This window comes from Myotis davidii, unplaced genomic scaffold, assembly GCF_000327345.1.
Source record: "Myotis davidii unplaced genomic scaffold, ASM32734v1 scaffold1477, whole genome shotgun sequence".
In the NCBI taxonomy this organism is placed as follows: domain Eukaryota; kingdom Metazoa; phylum Chordata; class Mammalia; order Chiroptera; family Vespertilionidae; genus Myotis; species Myotis davidii.
Genome location: NW_006288182.1, coordinates 695,308 through 713,775, shown reverse-complemented (window position 1 = coordinate 713,775; position 18,468 = coordinate 695,308). Strand labels below are relative to the sequence as shown.

General features: G+C 42.3%; 1 protein-coding gene across 5 annotated transcripts in view; it reads left to right on the top strand.

Annotated features, from left to right (window-relative positions):
• The window catches only part of STAMBP (STAM binding protein), a 28,325-nt gene extending 10,083 nt beyond the window's left edge, over positions 1-18,242 (top strand). For 3 of the 5 annotated variants that reach the window (XM_006760030.2, XM_006760029.2, XM_006760028.2), the window contains exons 3-10: positions 2,034-2,109; positions 2,379-2,474; positions 3,626-3,989; positions 6,378-6,502; positions 7,633-7,770; positions 14,586-14,698; positions 15,514-15,613; positions 17,586-18,242. In XM_006760030.2, coding sequence (XP_006760093.1) covers positions 2,034-2,109; positions 2,379-2,474; positions 3,626-3,989; positions 6,378-6,502; positions 7,633-7,770; positions 14,586-14,698; positions 15,514-15,613; positions 17,586-17,642 — 1,069 coding nt within the window. In that variant the 3' untranslated portion in view covers positions 17,643-18,242. The remainder of the gene's footprint in view (positions 1-2,033; positions 2,110-2,378; positions 2,475-3,625; positions 3,990-6,377; positions 6,503-7,632; positions 7,771-14,585; positions 14,699-15,513; positions 15,614-17,585) is intronic. The other 2 variants (XR_001513235.1, XM_006760031.2) reach the window with 2 other exon arrangements.
• The last annotated feature ends 226 nt before the right edge of the window (positions 18,243-18,468 follow it).

Below are 18,468 nucleotides of genomic sequence, written 5' to 3'. Positions count from 1 at the left end.
ATCGCGCGGGCTCTGCCCCTGCCGCTGTAGAACGCCTCTGGCCTAGGCGTCCAGCCCGGGCAGCGGGGACCCGCAGCTGCAGCGGCCCCGCGATCGTGGGCTTCGCTTTAGGCCCAGGCAAGGGACCCCTAGCTCCTGGGACTGCCAGCTTCGACCGTGCCCAGCTCCCATCGCTGACTCCACCCCTACTTCCTGCTATCACTGGCCAGGGCGGCAAAGGCGCCTGATTCTCCGATCATGGCTGGGGGGCAGGGCAAAGGCGGCCCTGTATTGGTGTTGGAGGAATACACGAAGAGGCATGAGACAGAAATCTCTTGGCCTCGGGACTTTACAGTCTCTTCTTTCAGGTTGAGAGCATAAGCGAACAGAAAGTGAGGTGTTTATTGACATGGTACATCCTTGGCTGATTTAGCTTCAATACAACGCACATTCAGCCTGCTGAGGTGGTGAACATGAACCTGGGCTTTAGGGTCTTGGTGAGAGAGTTACTGAATTGGAAGTCTCTTGAACATAAGAACTGTGTCTTATTTATCTGACTATCCTTTGAGGACTTTATGATTGAACAAATAAATCTACTTGTTTTAGATTTCAAGGCAGCTGTTATATCTTTTTCATGAACCCACAGGGAAGATTTTTAAAGTCATTTTGATTTGAGAATTTATCGCAGCATGAGAGGTCTTGGATTGAAAGGAGGGGGCTCTATAGAGGGTTTGTTTTAATGGTGAGGAGAGTAGAGGTTGTCGTCTTTTCCCCCTACTGAGGGTTCCTCCTCTGTTTTTCTCCTGACCACGGGCAGAAAATAGAAGACTCAGTTAATCCCAACTCTAGCAGAGCATAGCTGTGAGCAAGCTACCCTCAACTTATTTGTTTTGGGTCTTGACTTATATTTATTATGACTTAATTCTATTAAAAGATCCCGTTGGTCCTGGCTGGTGTTCTAAGTGGTTAGAGCATCGGCATTTGCACTGAAGGGTTGTGGGTTCAATTCTCGGTGAAGGCCACGTACCTGGGTTACAGGTTTGATCTCCAGCCCTGGTTGGGCATGTGCAGGAGGCAGCCAATCCATGTGTCTCTCTCACATAAATGTTTCTCTCTCTCTCTAAAAAAAATAATAAATGGAAAAATATCCTCGGGTAAGGAGTAACAAAAAAATGTTTAGAAACACCCCTTTTGTTCAGAACCCCTCCAACAGGAACCATGTGGAGGCAGTGTGGTGTAGCAGTTAAAAGAGTAAATTCTAGAGCTGACACTGAAATTCTGAATTCGCCACTTTGGGCTCTGATAAGATACGAGATTTCCTTTTTTTTTTTTTTTTCAGTGTCTCCAAGTAGACATCCTAAATGTTAGAGGTCTGTGAATTGAGTCCATTTATTTATCCCACTGAGCTTCACAGCCAAGGACAAGAACTGAAAGAGAAAATGTAGCACTTACATTTCTCTGAGCACTTTTCATCAGAGATCATAGTGTATGTCATACATATAGCATGAACATATTATATACAGGTATTGTCTAAGCTTCTCAGTGTTTATATGATGCAAGGAATATTCCTTGAAGGAGCATGAATCCCAAAGGAAAACAAGCCAAAGTTAAAGGTCACATGGGGCTACGAGTAGAAATAGAACATGGGTTTTCCTTTAGCTTCCTGCCCTTGGCTGCTAAACTCTTCTCTGAAGAATTATTTGTGACTGAGATATTTTCATTTGGAAGCCTGAATGTCTTCCAACAAGAAAAGAATGTCTTTGGCAATGTATTTTTGGGCAGAGGAAAGGCGCCCCCCCCTCCCCCGCCCCCATGTTTTTGTTGTGGGAGTCTGGTGCTTGCGGCTGGGGCCTGATTTGGGAGAAAAGAGAAACACTCTGTTGCCCTTTATAGGCTGGCGGTGGGTGGGGAAACATGGCCTCCTGCATGGACCTGTTCCCCTCGTCGGCACATCTGGACCCCGTCATGCAGTGGCTGCAGGAAAGAGAGGTGCATTGCTTCAAAGTCTTTTGGACATTTCTTTGTATCCTAACCGTTCTGATCTGTTTCCTTAGGCTCTTTATTGAAAAACTACCAAAACATCGAGATTACAAATCTGCTGTTATTCCTGAAAAGAAAGACACGTTAAAGGTGGGTCTTCATTTTCATTGTCACCCATCTAAAAGCTTTGCAGTGGCACACACTGACTTCAGGGTAAAGTAGTAGTGGCTGCATCAGAGCATCAAATCCTGTAATAGGAGATGAGGCCATTTCACCAGATCAGTGTGAAATAGCAGGTATGGTACCATAGGGAGTATTTCAAATTGTTTTTGGAAATATTGTTGCCACTGCCAGTTTGACTTTTCTATTTAATTAGCTTGGACTTATTCTAATTTTCAGTATTTTTGTGTATCTGTCAGAAATTAAATGAGATTGCATTTCCCAGAGCAGAACAGCTGAAGGCAGAGCTGTTGAAACGATATACCAAAGAATACACAGAACATAATGAAGAAAAAGTGAGTATATAATAACAAAAAAGGAAATTAATTTTTCTTCTTAGGCTGTGCCCTGTGGTACTTTACTATTTTTGGCAAGTACCAGAACTCAGAAAAGTAGAATGCAAGTATTTAAGCTGAGTACTCTAACACAGATTTAGCCTGCCTGTCCACCTTTTTCCAAGCCATTTTCAAATCACTCCTGTTAGGAAGGGTCAGTTCACGCATGCGGAGGAACTCCCAGGGCACCATCAGTGGTCTGTGTCAGATGCGAGTGTACCGTGCAGGCACTTCCCATATTATGTTGCAGCGCTCTGCTGAGCTCTGTTCTGGACTCTGATGGGGAAAACCAGCAGAGAGGCGAACAGTTATGAGGCATATATTTCTTTATTTTTTAATCCTCACTGGAGGAAATTTTTTTCATTGACTGACTTTTTAAAAGAGACTAGAAGGGAGAAGGGAAGGAGGGAGAGAGAGAGAGAAACATCTATTAGTTGCCTTCCAAATGAGCCCCAACCTGGGCTGGGAATCAAACCTGCAACCCAGGTACATGTCCTTGACTGGGAATCCAACCTGCGACCCTTTGGTACAGTGGCCAACACTCTAACCACTGCTCAGTGATTTCACTGGCCAGGACTGTGAGGCATATATTTCTAAGGCACTGAGTGAGTGAAAACCTTAATGGAGGAGATTAGTACTTAATATTTCTTGTTCATTAAAAATGTCATTCTGTGTTGAACTGATCACCAGAACATTTCAGAGGTTTCATTTTGGGTTAAAAATTCAATAGAAACCCCAACATAGCAGGTTTAAGTTTAGAATTGGTTCTATTTTATAGCCTTACTTGGGATCTAGAATGTATGCATGGCACAGTTAGAGAATAAAACTGTATATGATACCAGTTATGAAATGTAGACAATAAGTTGCATCAAGATTTCAGTAAAGAAAATACATTAGTTAGAGTCATTGGGAAGGGTACTGAGAGAAATGGGACATTAACTGTCCTTGAAGAATAGGTATATGGTGGCTAGATAGACGGGAGTGGGTGACTTCCATGTGTGTAGAGGTACTGAGGGAGCATGAATCCTGTGTTGGGAAATCAGGCCAGAGCAGAGCACATTTTGGGAAGTCCCCCTGCTGAATAGCCTTGTCCTTCTATTCTTTCTTTGTAGAAGAAGGAAGCAGAAGAGTCTGCCCGGAACCGGGCCATCCAGCAGGAGATGGAAAAGGAAAGACAGAGGGTAGCACAACAGAAGAAGCAACAGTTGGAGCAGGAACAGTTCCATGCCTTTGAGGAGATGATCCGGAACCAAGAACTAGAAAAAGAGCGGCTGAAAATTGTACAGGAGTTTGGGAAGGTGGACCCTGGCCTAGGCGGCCCACTGGTGCCTGACTTGGAGAAACCCTCCCTAGATGTGTCCCCCATGTCACCTGTTGCAGCCACACAGCCTTCAGACTGTAATACAGCTGTGAAGCCTGCCAGGCCACCTGTGGTGGACAGGTCCTTGAAACCTGGAACATTGCACAGCTCAGAAAGTGAGTCCTTTTGCTCATGTCCTCTTTCATCTCTGCTGCAGCTAAACAGTGTGTCATTCTGGGGGATTCTGCCTAAAAGATGACCTTTATGATCCCACTCATTAGGCTGTGGTCACAGCTCCCATTTGGTCAGTATTGCTAGACTGCATCCTGTCACACTGGCTGTATTATGAAAGTGGCCTTTTCTTAAGCCATATAATTTACCTGGACCTTGATCAGTTTTCTGAAGAAATAATAATATCCTTGAAAGTCCCACTCTCAGCTTTAAAGGGTGATACAGAGATTTGAAATGTTCAATGAACTAGAGACTACTATTGGCCCTTTGTAAAGGACACTTGAAATTTATTTTGCTTGTTTATAGTGTGACAGCTGACTTTAAAGGGGGCCACTACTGAATTGTACTTCACCTGAAAACATTCCTGATCCTAAAGGAACTTAGTCAAGGTGAATATTGTATATAGTAGGTGATAATTCAGTCCAGCCATAAACACCATCGATAGTCTTTCCTCCTCTCACCAGTGATGGACTATCTGAGAAAGTAACAATAGCTTCAAATTGATAAGTATACCTTAATTATTAGAATAGATCATTTTGGGTAGGAATATGCTTTCAAGTAGTCATTTAAGGAAGTCTGCTTTGCAGAAGATCCACTTAAAAGGATGATGTATAAGGGGTGCTAGACTCTGAAGCCTGGCCTTAAGGGTTTCCCCCCACATACTCGGCAGACTTAGCTCTCACACTGTTTCCTTATGCATATTCTATACTTTGGTCAAATTGGACTCTCATATTCCCATAACAGTCCCTGGACTATATTATCCAAAGAAGTTTGTTAACATTTGCCCTGAACCTAAAATCTCTTTTCTTTCTCTCTGTCTTCCCTGATTTTCTTAACATTTTCCCAGATCTTCTTCCCTTCAATAAAATTGATTCTGTTCTTAAAACTCCCAGAACTCTTATTATCTGTAAAGGTCTGTATAGTCATTAGTCAGTAACTAGGCTCTAACTTCTTGCCGGCTTAGGGCTTGAGTGTTACTCCTTTCTGTGTTCCCTGTGGGCTGAGCACAGAGTCTGTTTGGTAAGTGGTTACTGAGCTGAAAGGACGGTGCCAAACCTTAATTCAGAATCCTCAGATACCGGCCTCAGACTGCCACGTGACTGCTTGGCTCCTGGTCTGACATTGTTACCTCTCCAGTGGTCCAGATCTTGCTTTTAAGTGTGCAAAAACAGAGCATCCTTTTTCAATTTTTTTATTTTAAATGAAAATGTGACTGTGAAAGATACCCCCTGATTTTAGCCTGCTGGCTCTCTCATGGGTTTCTCCCTGGTGTTCAGGGACTGGGTCCATTCTTGGCATTCTGAGCCAGGCTTATAAGCTGCTTTGTTTGCGCGTGCCTTTTATGAGGACCAGAAGGATTTTTTTGTTTTATCATTTTCACTTTCTTCTAAATAAATTCAGAAGTAAGTAGTTACCCATATTGCTTTCTGTTATCTAGACTATACACTGGTGTGCTTCTTTGAAAGGTATACCCTTTGATATTTTTATCTTAAATACAAGAGATATTTAAAATAAAAGTAAAAATTTAATTGAACGAGGAGGTTATATTTTAATCCTTTGTATTAGATGGTGACAGAATTCCTGAATAGCTCAGAAATTTAAAAAAAATATTTTCATTGACTTCAGAGAAGAAGGAAGAGGGAGAAAGAGATAGAAACATTAATGATGAGAATCACCGATCGGCTGCCTCCTGCATGCCCCTCACAGGGGATCAAGCCCGCAACCCGACCGGAATCAAACCCAGGACCCCCCAGTGTGCAGTCCGATGCTCCATCCACCTGAGCCAAACCGGCCAGGGCAGAAGAAACTTACTTTAAGTAGTAGTTTACCCTTGTCTTAACTTGAATGATTGAAGTCTCTCTCTTTTTCTCTTTTTTTAAAGTATCTTTTTGTTGATTTTTAGAGAGAGGAAGGGAGAAAGATAGAGAAATAGAAACATTGATGAGAGAGGAACATCATTGATCAGCTGCCTCCTGCACGCCCCTGACTGAGGATGGAACCTATAACCTGGCATGTGCCCTGACTGGGAATCGAATTGGTGACCTCTTGGTTCCTGGGTTGATGCTCAGCTGCTGAGCCACACCAGCTGGGCTGAAGCCTCTTTTCTTCTCTTGAAATCTTGTACTCCCAATAGCTATGGTCAGAGGTTGGAAAAGAGAGTTTATAACCCTCTCTCTTCTGCCATTTAGGATGAGATTCCCTCTCACTGCCTGAAGTTGGGGGAAAGGGGATGTGGCAGTGATAGGACATTGCTCTCCCAGGGTTGCCAACTCTGAGTGTGCTTGGGAAGTCTCTGCCCGTGGTCTCAGATATTTCCCTTTTCTCCATTACAGCTCCTACAATTGATGGGCTGCGCCACATGGTGGTTCCCGGGAGGCTCTGCCCACAGTTCCTCCAACTAGCCAGTGCCAACACTGCACGGGGAGTAGAGACATGTGGAATTCTCTGTGGAAAACTGGTAAGAACAAATGCTTTTCTGAGCTGAAACTTGTTTCTTCCCCCCTTGGCCTCCTGTGGCTCTGAGAGAAGATAAACAGGGTCGGTTATTCTTTGTACCAATCGCTTTGCCCAAGGAACCATGGACAGCAGCGTAATGCAATGTCACTTTGAATTTGGTGACCATATCTGATTGATTTTCAGAGTCTCTTGAATTTTTTTTTTTAATATTTTATTGATTTTTTACAGAGAGGAAGGGAGAGAGATAGAGAGTTAGAAACACCGATGAGAGAGAAACATCGATCAGCTGCCTCCTGCACATCTCCCACTGGGGATGTGCCCGCAACCCTGGTACATGCTCTTAACCGGAATCGAACCCGGGACCCTTCAGTCCGCAGGCCGACGCTCCATCCACTGAGCCAAATCGGCTTCGGCGAGAGTCTCTTGAATTTAACTGATTACTTTAATGCCAGTAATAAGAAATACCTATTTCTACACTTGGTAGGAAGATCCAGTCATTATCTATATACCATTTTTCAAGCACCTGCTTTATGGTAGGACTTGGGGGTATGAAATACATACGACACGTAACGTGTCCACAGAAAGAACCCAAGCACTTTGGCAAGGTGGGAGATACACACCAGAGGTAAGTAGCATGCTGAATAGTGTGTACAATACAAGCACTAAGAACTTTGAAGAAGGAAAGAACACTGAATGGAGGCACTTAACCCATTACTCGCTGCTGAATGAATAAATATGGATAAATGAATGAAGTGGAATAGATTTGGACTGAGCCTTAAAGGATGAGAAGGACTTAGAGAAACAGTGATAGGGAAACTTCCTTAAGACATGAGCAAAGGAAGAGAAATGGTACTACATGCAGAGCATCCTGAGAACCACCAGTAGACCCATTTCACTTCAGAGGAAATCCCCATGGGGCTGTGGGCATCTGTGACTTGGCAGAGTGCCCCCAAGGGAATGCACATGAGCAGCCAAGGTTGTGAACCACAAGGTGGGGGACTCAGGGAGCAAGGTGTAGACTGGGGTGGGATGGGCCTTCACTTATATAGATGTTGAACTTTCCACTGCTGTGACAGAGTGGGGTTGCATAAATGCCTGGGAATCGTGATGGGCTGTTTTCTTCATTGACAGATGAGGAATGAATTTACCATCACCCACGTTCTCATCCCCAAGCAAAGTGCTGGGTCCGATTATTGCAACACGGAGAACGAAGAAGAGCTTTTCCTCATACAGGATCAGCAAGGCCTCATCACACTGGGCTGGATTCATGTAAGCAATGCCGCGCTCTCGGGTCAGTCTCTTTTCTCACGATGTTGTAAACACACTGCCAGTTTTCTTCTTAGAGCAAAGTGAATCACATTCAGATTATTTAGATGATTGTGTCTCCCTCCCTTGGATGCACACTCGACTTCCCTAGCATACTTGACTGCTTGTGCTCCAGCATTGATTTCTGGGAACTACTTAGGGCTTTAAAATTTTTTAATTAATTATTATTATTATTTTTTAAAAATAAAAATGAACTTGTTTTCTTAATGTCCCAGATTCCTTGTGAGTGTGAATGGTGATGGGATGCTGGCCTAGAATATAAGTGAACATGGGCTATGCCTACTTCATACATAGTCCATATGTTCCTAAAAGTATAGAGCTCAGAATATGTTAAATGAGCCAAGGAAGTTAATTCAGATGTTTGCATTTGGTTTTTCTTAAAGCAGCCTATACCTTTTTGTAAACCAGAAGGGCCACCAATATAGGTGATTTTCAAGTGTCTGCATATCTTATATAATCTTTTGGTAATATTCAGGTAAAATAAAATTATTTCTTAATTTTTCTTTCTTTTCCTTTTCAATTCCTCACTCTCAGACCAGGCTCCTTTTCATGCTGTGTGCCAGGGTTATATACGAACAAGTCAGCTCACTTCAGGATTTGGAAAGATGACTCATATTTGTATGATAGAATTTGGGAAATACTCACCTGGGAGGCAGTCCTATGTGCCTTTGTCCTGTATTCAGTTTAAGTACATAAATATTTGCCTTCCATTGTGTATCCCCATTGGATAGAAAACTTGTTTCTTATCTGCCAGGGGTTATAGATTTAAGTAAGATATGATTCTGGTTTCATGAAGGAAATTAGACACATAGACAAGTTATAACTCTTCACATGAGGCAGAATGGGCCAAGTGCCTTGAGCAAAGAGAGCCCTGTGGAATTCAGAGGAGGGAGGGATCGCTTGGTATGATTTACTAGAATTTTGACAAGATGGGCCAAGGGAGAGTTCTGTATGGAAGGGAAGGCATTGGAATAGGCAGGCAGTGCCTGGAACTTTGAGTGTCCAGTTTGCTGGAGTTTATGGTTCATACCAGAAAATGGTGGTAGATAAGCTTTAACGTGATACATTGGGTAGACAAGCAGAATAGTTCTCCTTTTTAGTAAGAAGAGATTCTTAAAGGTTTTTTTTCTGTATTTGTGATTCTTTTATTAACATAGTTGACATATTCATTCTAGGCAGGCAGTGCCTGGAACTTTGAGTGTCCAGTTTGCTGGAGTTTATGGTTCATACCAGAAAATGGTGGTAGATAAGCTTTAACGTGATACATTGGGTAGACAAGCAGAATAGTTCTCCTTTTTAGTAAGAAGAGATTCTTAAAGGTTTTTTTTCTGTATTTGTGATTCTTTTTTTAACATAGTTGACATATTATATTCATTTCAAGTGTACAGTATGAATTTACATCTGAGTAGAGCAAACCATACTTTCAAAAAATTAAAATAAATGCAGTTTTAAGATAAGTTGAGGCAGAGAGATTATTTAAGAGATTCGTGTGGTGATGAAATCTAATTATGAGAGCTAGGATGATAGCATTGTGCTTGGGTAGGAGGAGATGAATGTAGGATTTCAGAGGATATGGGGAATGAGTAAGAGGATGATGAGTAAAGGTCAGTGATGACTTAGAGATTTGGGGCCTGACTCGTGGGAGTGGCAGTGATCATCTCATAAACAGAAACCGGGCTCCAGGAGGAGAACTTATTTTGGAAGTGGGATGAATGGTGTTCAGTCTGAGCATGTTGAATGGAAGGTACTAGTGAGATATTAAATCGGTGGAGATAGTTATCAGGCTGTTGGAAATGTGGCTGGGGCTTGGGAGCAAGGCCAAGGCAGAAAGATCTGGGAACCTCTGCATAGAGCTGATCTTGGAAGTCTAGGAACTGGAGGAGAGTGGGGAGCAAGAAAAGATTCGCTGGAAGCCTTGGGGACAGGCTACCTAGAGGGACATAGGAAGTAGGCAGTAATGAAGCAAAGAGATGTCAGAGAAAGATGAGTGTAGTGCCAAGGCACAGAAATCAAAGGAGGAGGGACGTTTTAAGAAGAAACTTCAGGCCCAGCCTGCATGGCTCAGTGGTTGAGCATTGACCTATGAACCAGGAGGTCACAGTTAGATTCCCGGTCAGGGCACAGGCCCGGGTTTTGGGCTGGATCCCCAGTGTGGGGCGTGCAGGAAGCAACCAATCAAAGACTCTCATCACTGATGTTTCTCTCTCCCATTCTCTTCCTCTCTGAAATCAATAAAAATATATTAAAACAACAACAACAGAGAAAAAGAAGAAATTTCAGGATGTTAACTATGTCACATGCTGCAGAGAGCTCTAGAATGATGAATACCTGGATGAGCCTGTTGGATTTGGGGAAGTCCCTGGTGACTTCAATTTAATTGGTTTTAGGCAGCAGTGTGAGTAGATTGTAAAGGCTGAAGGAGTAATGGGAATGGAGGTTATGCTGATAGTGAAATGCACACCACATTTTTGAAGAGCCTAGTCCTAAAGGAAAGGAAAGAGAGGGGATTCCTAGTGGCTTCAGGAGTGGCCAGGTCAAGAGAAGATTTGCTTGATTTATAGTTCAGTATGAAGGACTTGAATATGAGTTTTGGTTTGATTTTGTTTTTTTTAAACCTTTACATTTGAAATATAATATATATAAGAAAGTACATAAACTAAATTATGAACCATTTAACAAACATCTATGTACACAAACTACAAGAAATAGAACATTGTTCAAGAAATAGAGCCTGGCCGGCGTAGCTCAGCAGTTAAGCATTGACCCATGAGCCAGAAGGTCAGGGTTCAAATCCTGGTCAGGACACATGCCTGGGTTTTCGGGCTAGATCCCCAAAACGGGCGTGCAAGAGGCAGCCAATTGATGATTCTCATCATTGATGTTTCTCACTCTCCCTCTCTCTGAAATCAATAATTTTTTTTTTAAAGAAATTGAACATTGCCAGAAGCATGCTCCCACCCCCCACACCCTGTCTCCTGCCCAGTCACACTTCCTCACTCTCCTGACTTTTTTGGAAATCCTTCTTTCTTTATAGTTTTACCACCTAAATGTGTATTCATAATGAATAAAAAAACAACAACACAGACTGGTTTTGAACTTTATATAAATAGAATTATACTAGCATAATATGTATTCTTTTGTGTCTGGCTTCTTTTGCTCAACATTTTTAAAGTTTGTTTCCATTCTTGTCTGTTAGTTATCTGATTGTGTGTTTTTTTTAAAATATATTTTATTGATTTTTTACAGAGAGGAAGGGAGAGAGATAGAGAGTTGGAAACATCGATGAGGGAGAAATATCGACCAGCTGCCTCCTGCACACCTCCCACTGGGGATGTGCCCGCAACCCAGGTACATGCCCTTGACTGGAATCGAACCCGGGACCTTTCAGTCCGCAGGCCTACGCTCTATCCACTGAGCCAAACCGGTTTCGGCATGATTGTGTTTTTAACACCAGTGAGCCAGTGGAGGAGATTTTAGAGGGCAGGAAAGACAGGAAAGGAGCAAATTAAAACTATGGAGATAGGAAAGTACCAAATCAAAACTAAACAAAGGACATTCATCTTCATATGGGGGAGAAAACACTCATTCCTCTGAGACAGAATTGAAGGCAGAGAGAAAGAAACAGATTTTAAACAAATTCTAGGCCAAAGATATGTTTTTTTTAATAAATTGATTTTTAGAAAGGGAAACATCGATGTGAGAGAGAAACATCAGTCAGTTGCCTGACCAGAGATTTAACCCGAAACCTAAGTATGTGCCCTGATTAGGAATCAATCCTGCAGCCTTTTGGCATATTGGGCAGTGCTCCAACCAACTGAGCCACCTGGCCAGGGCGGAGAAAATTTTGAGGTTATAGTTGCAGGGGTTGAGGAAAGTCGGTTTAGGTGATCTTAATTTCAAAAAGGTTGGAGTCTAGAGTCACCACCCAGTGAGAAGAGACAGGGGTTTAAGAAGTGGGGGAGATGGGAGAAAGTCTGAAATAATTACTGTTTAGGACTTCAGAAAGAACTTAACAGCAAATGAACAAAAGGATTTCTAATATCAGTGAGGCCCCAGGTAGGAACAAATTTAGATCCTAAGTTGATAGCATTTCCCCATGATATTTCTGTCCCATCCCTTCCTAACTTGGGATTAAAAGTAAACAAAAGCAGACCATAAGTGTGCTCAGATCTTACAGTTGGCAAGAGGAAAATGCAAAAGATCCAACCTGCAACTCAGGTACGAACGTGCCCTTGACCAGCAATGGAATGCTCTAACCACTGAGCACACCAGCCAGGGCAACACAGGTTTTTATTTAGTTTAACAAAAGAAAATGCCAGCAACAAACCAGTTCTCTGTATGGTCATGTATTGATCACCAGCTATTGTGGAACCCCAAGCCTAATATTCAAGGCTCTCCTTCACCTGGTCTCAGACTGACTTTGCTAGCAGTGCTCTCCTGTGGCTGCTCTGCTCCCATCCAGGCGCCCAGGCTGCCCTCAGTATCCACTCCCCTTGCTCATTTCTGTTCCTTTGCTATATTGAAACTCAACTGTGAAGGGAAGGAGAGAGAGAGAAGGCATAGTAGTTAGAGGGAAACAGTGGCTCAAGGCAAGGTTTTTTTGTTTTGTTTTAATCTTCACTCATGGATATTTTTTCCATTGCTTTCCATTGGAAGGGAGAGGAAGGGAGGGAGAGAGAGGGAGAAACATCATTGTGAGAAAGACACACATCAATTGGTTGTTTCCCACATGAGCCCCAACTGGGGGTGGGGATCCAACCTGCAACCCAGGTACATACCTGCCCTTGACCAGGAATGGAATGCTCTAACCCAGGGGTCCTCAAACTACGGCTCGTGGGCCACATGCAAATACAAATATTGTATTTGTTCCCGTTTTGTTTTTTTACTTCAAAATAAGATATGTGCTGTGTGCATAAGAATTTGTTCATAGTTTTTTTTTAAACTGTAGTCCAGCCCTCCAACGGTATGAGGGACAGTGAACTGGCCCCCTGTTTAAAAAGTTTGAGGACCCCTGCTCTAACCACTGAGAACACCAGCTAGGGCAAGGCAAGGTTTTTTAATTTAGTTTAACAATTACTTATTGAGCCCCTGATATGTGTCTCTATATTGTCTCTCTAGTTAATCCAGCTTTAGAATGGAGGTCTGGATCGGCCTGTGTAGGCCTCATTCATTCCCAGTTAGAATTCCTGGCTCTGAGAAGATTTGACTTTTGATGGTGGGCACATGATGCAATGTATAGATCTTGTAACATGTAAACTCATACCTGAAACCTACGTGTTCATATTGACCAATGTTACCTCAATAAATTTAATTAAAAAAAAAAGAATTTCTGGCTCTAACCATGGGATAAAATGTGTTGGTACAGGGCATTTGTCCTTAGCAGTCTATATGATCATATTATTATCAGGTAGAAACTGTTTTTCCCTTGTCATCACCAAAATCCATACCCGCCCTGTGAAGATCTGTGTGTGGTTTCCTGTCAGCATCCAGCTAACACATTCCTGTCCTGCAGACCTCTTCCATAGTGTTCTGTGGAGTGGTGCTTCTCAGACAAGGTGGCACAGAGAATCATTTAATGAGCTATTTATTTATTTATTTATTTATTTTTAATCCTCACCTGAGAATATTTTTTCCATTGATTTTTTTTTTTTTTTTGGAGAGAGTGGGAGGTAGGAGGAGTGGGGGAGAGAGAAATACCAATATGAGACACATCGATTGGTTGCCTCCCGCTCGCACCCAACTAGGGCTAGGGATTGAACCAGCAATCCTTTGGTCCATAGGCTAGCACTCTAACCACTGAGCAAACCAGCCAGGGCTAATGAGCTTTTTAAAAAAACACACAAGTTTTTCTCAGGATGGATGTTTCTAGAGGTGGAGCACAGGGGCCTGTGCTTTCGACAAGCTCCTCAGGAGCTTCATTTTTTTGCACAGTGGGTTTGAAAACACTGGTCAAATATACTTACTGATTTTCTGTGCTTTTCTGTTAGTGAAGATTGGTGGACTTTTTGAGTCATACTGGGTCTTTCTTTTTCTATTCTTGTTATCTAAAATTACACCCCCTCAAAGGTGAAAATATATCATTACATGGTTGTTCATTTGTGTACGAAGAATGTGCTTAATTAAACAAATAATTGAGAACAAATGAGATAAACGGAATGTACATTTAGGTGGTGTTCTAACCTCACATTTCAATATCGTGGTCCTTTTCCGAAACAAGACAGGTTCCTTTGTGTGACTTACCTGCCCACTGAAATCCCAGTCACCCCTGCCTCTGTATCCTTGGAGGATATGCTTTATCACTGGACAGCCTTTGCCCCTTTTGCCTTTAGAGCCCCAGACTCATGTTTGACCTTTTAACACCTCTGTCAGGAAGAAGAATCACTCACCTAACTGGTTAAGTCCTTGACTTCTACCATGTGGAAGTATTGTTGGGCAGCTGTTCCATCTATTCCAGGAAGGATGACTCTCACTGTGCAGAGAGAGCCTGTGAGGAGTTAAATAAGTCTGGATGGTCAATTAGAAATTATGAGTCTCTTCACATACTCATGTTAAACAACAGTTGTTTACACTGCTGGAAAACAAATTCATTACTTATCATGAACTTCAGGTGTCCCCCTCATGGCTGCAATGGCTTTGAACTTGAGAAGGAGACTGTGGCCACTAGCTGCTGAGAACTATTTGACTCTACCTTCCTGCATGGGCCAGGGTTAGCCGTGAATTCTCATTGAGGGCGTCTCTGACATTTTTTCTCTTCTCAGACTCATCCCACACAGACTGCCTTCCTCTCCAGTGTTGACCTGCACACTCACTGCTCCTATCAGTTGATGTTGCCGGAGTCAATAGCCATTGTTTGCTCCCCTAAGTTCCAGGAGTAAGTACATAGGACATGGTGGTGGTGGTGGTGGTGGGGCATTACAAGGAGGCAGTCGGGGGAAGCCTCAGAGGAAAGGGTCTCTATCCCTAAGACCTTGTTCTCTATAAAATATATAAATTGTGGTATTAATTGGCTGTTTTAAGAGGCTTCCTTTTAGGCTCCATATCCTGATAAACCTGGTACACTTGTTTGAAAAGATATCCAAGCAACAGCTTAGGTGCTTTTGTTTTCTTTTTAATATATTTTTATTGATTTCAGAGTAGAAGTGGCGGGGGGGAGAAATATCAATGATGAGAGAGAATCATTGATCAGCTGCCTCCTGCATGCCCCCTAGTGAGGATTGAGTCCGCAACCCAGGTATGTGCCCTTGACCAAAATCAAACCTGGGACCCTTCAGTCCACAGACTGACGCTCTATCCACTGAGCCAAACCAGCTAGGGCTAGGTCAGCTAGGGCTAGGTGCTTTTCTAAGAAAAGGACATAAGAAATTTGAAGTGTTTGACTTGAAGGAATAGGAATTTTAAGAGATTTTCTGTCAGATTAGAGAATTTCAAAATCAAACATTATCTCAACGTTAACTTCTTTTTCATTCTAAATCCTGTTATTTACTGTGAATTCCCCTAGCAAACCAGTGTGGTGGCAGTGATGACTCATTCTCTAAGTCTGATTCATTCACCGGAGAAGAGACTTACCAGCCAGTATACTTCTGAGGTGGTTTCAGAATGAGCTCTGCCCTGCTGTGTGTGTGTGCGTGTGTTAGGGATTGAGGGGCCACATTTGCTTGATTCTGGGTCTGCTTTTTCTTTTTCCAGAACTGGATTCTTTAAACTAACTGACCATGGACTAGAGGAGATTTCTTCCTGCCGCCAGAAAGGATTTCATCCACACAGCAAGGATCCACCTCTCTTCTGTGTATGTATCTGTGTAGAAGGATTCGGGGCTGTGCCTCAAGCAGAGAAGACAGTCAGAGCTGATGCGGTGCATTGCCTTTCTGACCCACATAGAAGATTAGCCTTATCACCTATCTTCCCAAATCTTCCTAATACGTAGGAGGCAGTGTGGGATGGAAACAGATTGGAGTCTTAGCTCTGCTACTTAAGAACCATGTGTCTTTGATCAGGCTACGTAACCTTCTTGCGCCTCACCTTTCTACCTGTAAATGGGGATGATAATAATAATCCCTGCTTTATAGAGTTATTGAGAGGGTTAAATGAGATAATATGCAGAAAATACCTAGTGCAGTAAGCTGGCTTATTAACTGTTAGTTTTTTTTCTTTATCAATATCAGTTACTAGGCCTATCTATATATATAAAAGCCTAAACAACCGTCAACCGTTCGACCATCTGACTGGTAGCTATGATGCACAATGACCACCAGGGGGCAGACGCTCTGACTGGTAGCTACGATGCATACTGACCACCAGGGGGCAGGTGCTCAATGCACCCAGAACCAGAGAGGAGGGAGTCCGATTCCGGGGTGAGGTCTCGCAATCTGGGACCCCTCGGGGGATGTCGGAGAGCCGATTTTGGCCCGATCCCTGCAGGCCAGGCCAAGGGACCTCACCTGTGCACGAATCTGTGCACCATGCTTCTAGTACTTCAATAAAAGATTTGAAATCATAGGAAAAAAGCCACAATAAATAAAGTATATTTGATTCTGGAATTTTACTTAGATAATAGGGACTTTATGACCTTTTTAGGAAGTTTTTCCCAAGTTGAATTCTGTGAATAAAAAGTTTCAGTTGCTGATAAGTTCAATGTGTTGCAGTATGCCCCTCTACTGTGATAGTGTCACTCCACTCCATGCGGGGCATGGAGTGTTATTTCTTTAGGTAACACTTTCATTGAAAGTGACCAATCTGGAAAAGAGACTCAGGTTATTGTCATATAAAGGGAACCGGGGTGTTTAGAAGAGAAACTCCAGGGAGAATCTGAGAACTGGCTTTACTGTTAGAAGAACTGTTGTATAAAAAGATATTGGGTGTATTTCTTATGACTCAGAACTAAAACTTAGACCTCATGGAATGACAGTTTTCAGCTGAGAATGAGAACAACTTTCTGACAGATCTATAAGAAAAAAATAGCTTAGTCTGTGGAATTGTGCACCTGAAACCTGTATGATTTTGTTAACTAGTATCACCCCAATAAATTCAGTAAAAAGGAAAAAAATATTAGGTTAAAAATCCTTAAAGTATAGGTTAGAAAAACAGGTTAGTCCACCTTGGAAAGTAATAAATGTCTAGGGGCCAGGATGTTAAAACAGAGGCTGTGCAATCCCCCAAAACGTCCAGGTTTTCAGTTATAAAGACCCCTTTTGCATGCCAAAAGGGAGCATTCCCCATGTGCAAGGAGGAGTGCTTTATTTTCTGATTGACATAGTGACCCAAAAAACGGCAATGAAGTCAGCAATTCTTTTAGGTAAACATATACCTTTTGAATGACTCTAGAGCAGCCGTGGGCAAACTATGGCCGGTGGGCCGGATCCGGCCCGTTTGAAATGAATAAAACTAAAAAAAAAAAAAAGACCATACCCTTTTATGTAATGATGTTTACTTTGAATTTATATTAGTTCACACAAACACTCCATCCATGCTTTTGTTCCGGCCCTCCGGTCCAGTTTAAGAACCCATTGTGGCCCTCGAGTCAAAAAGTTTGCCCACCCCTGCTCTAGAGTATAGATACATTTGAAAAATAAACAAGGATAGATAGGCCCATGTTGGAAGTAATGATTCCTAGACCCTTTACTGTAACTGCCAGTTAAGTAGCAATCTGGCTTCCAAACTGGGAACCACTAGCCAGAATGAGCATGGTGAAGTAAGAAACTTTAAAAAATGACTTCAGAATGTTCCAGGACTTCCCCTTTCTCTCTTTTTCTCTGTTACAGAGCTGCAGCCATGTGACTGTTGTGGACAGAGCAGTGACCATCACAGACCTGCGATGAGATTTGACCCACACACCTGTCAGGAACTATAAAACCACATCAGTGTACTGTAGCCCCTTAATTTAAACTTTCCATAAAGTTCTGGAGACTTTTTTAGGCAGAATAGAAAGTGAGTATCACCTCGGAGAGAACTCTATCTATTTCTGATTTGAAAAGAAATATTTGAATATATATTTTTAGGCAAGTCTGGAAAATAGCACAATCATGCTAAAGCAACTTTTCAGTCTGCCTGTAACTAAGAAATTAACTTGAAAGAAGGGTATAATGAACACTAATATACTCTTTGTTCTAGATTACCCAATTAACATTTTTTTCTTTCAGCTCTCCTAATTTCTCTGCCAACTTGTTTATTGTTTACCTTTGGACTAATTAAGGGCATCTTTGCAGAAATTTGGAAGCCATTCAGAAAATCTCTGGGTTTTTGTGTGGTTTATGGCAATGTTAATAAAGTTTATTATGAGAGCTAGGGACAGCTCTCTGTGTCTGACCAGATGGTGAACTTGACAACCCTGAAGGATGATTTTGTTGGGGATTACTAATATGTTATTTAACAAATATTTCAGGATATTTTTTCCTCTACAATAAAAAGCAATTAACTTATTTGTTCATGTGTGCTCTAGAGCAATCTGTTTGATCAAGCTTCGTCTGAACAGGCTGACTAAAAGGTCTAGTTTTAGGGAATATGAAATTTGAGATGTACTGCTGTGCAGGTGTGTCCCAGTTCACCTTTAATTGTTCTGTGTTTCTTGTCTACCTGTTGCCATCACCCAGGGCTGTGAAGTCATCTGTGCATTTTGGTGCTGTCTCAACTTCCTCCCTAGGTCCT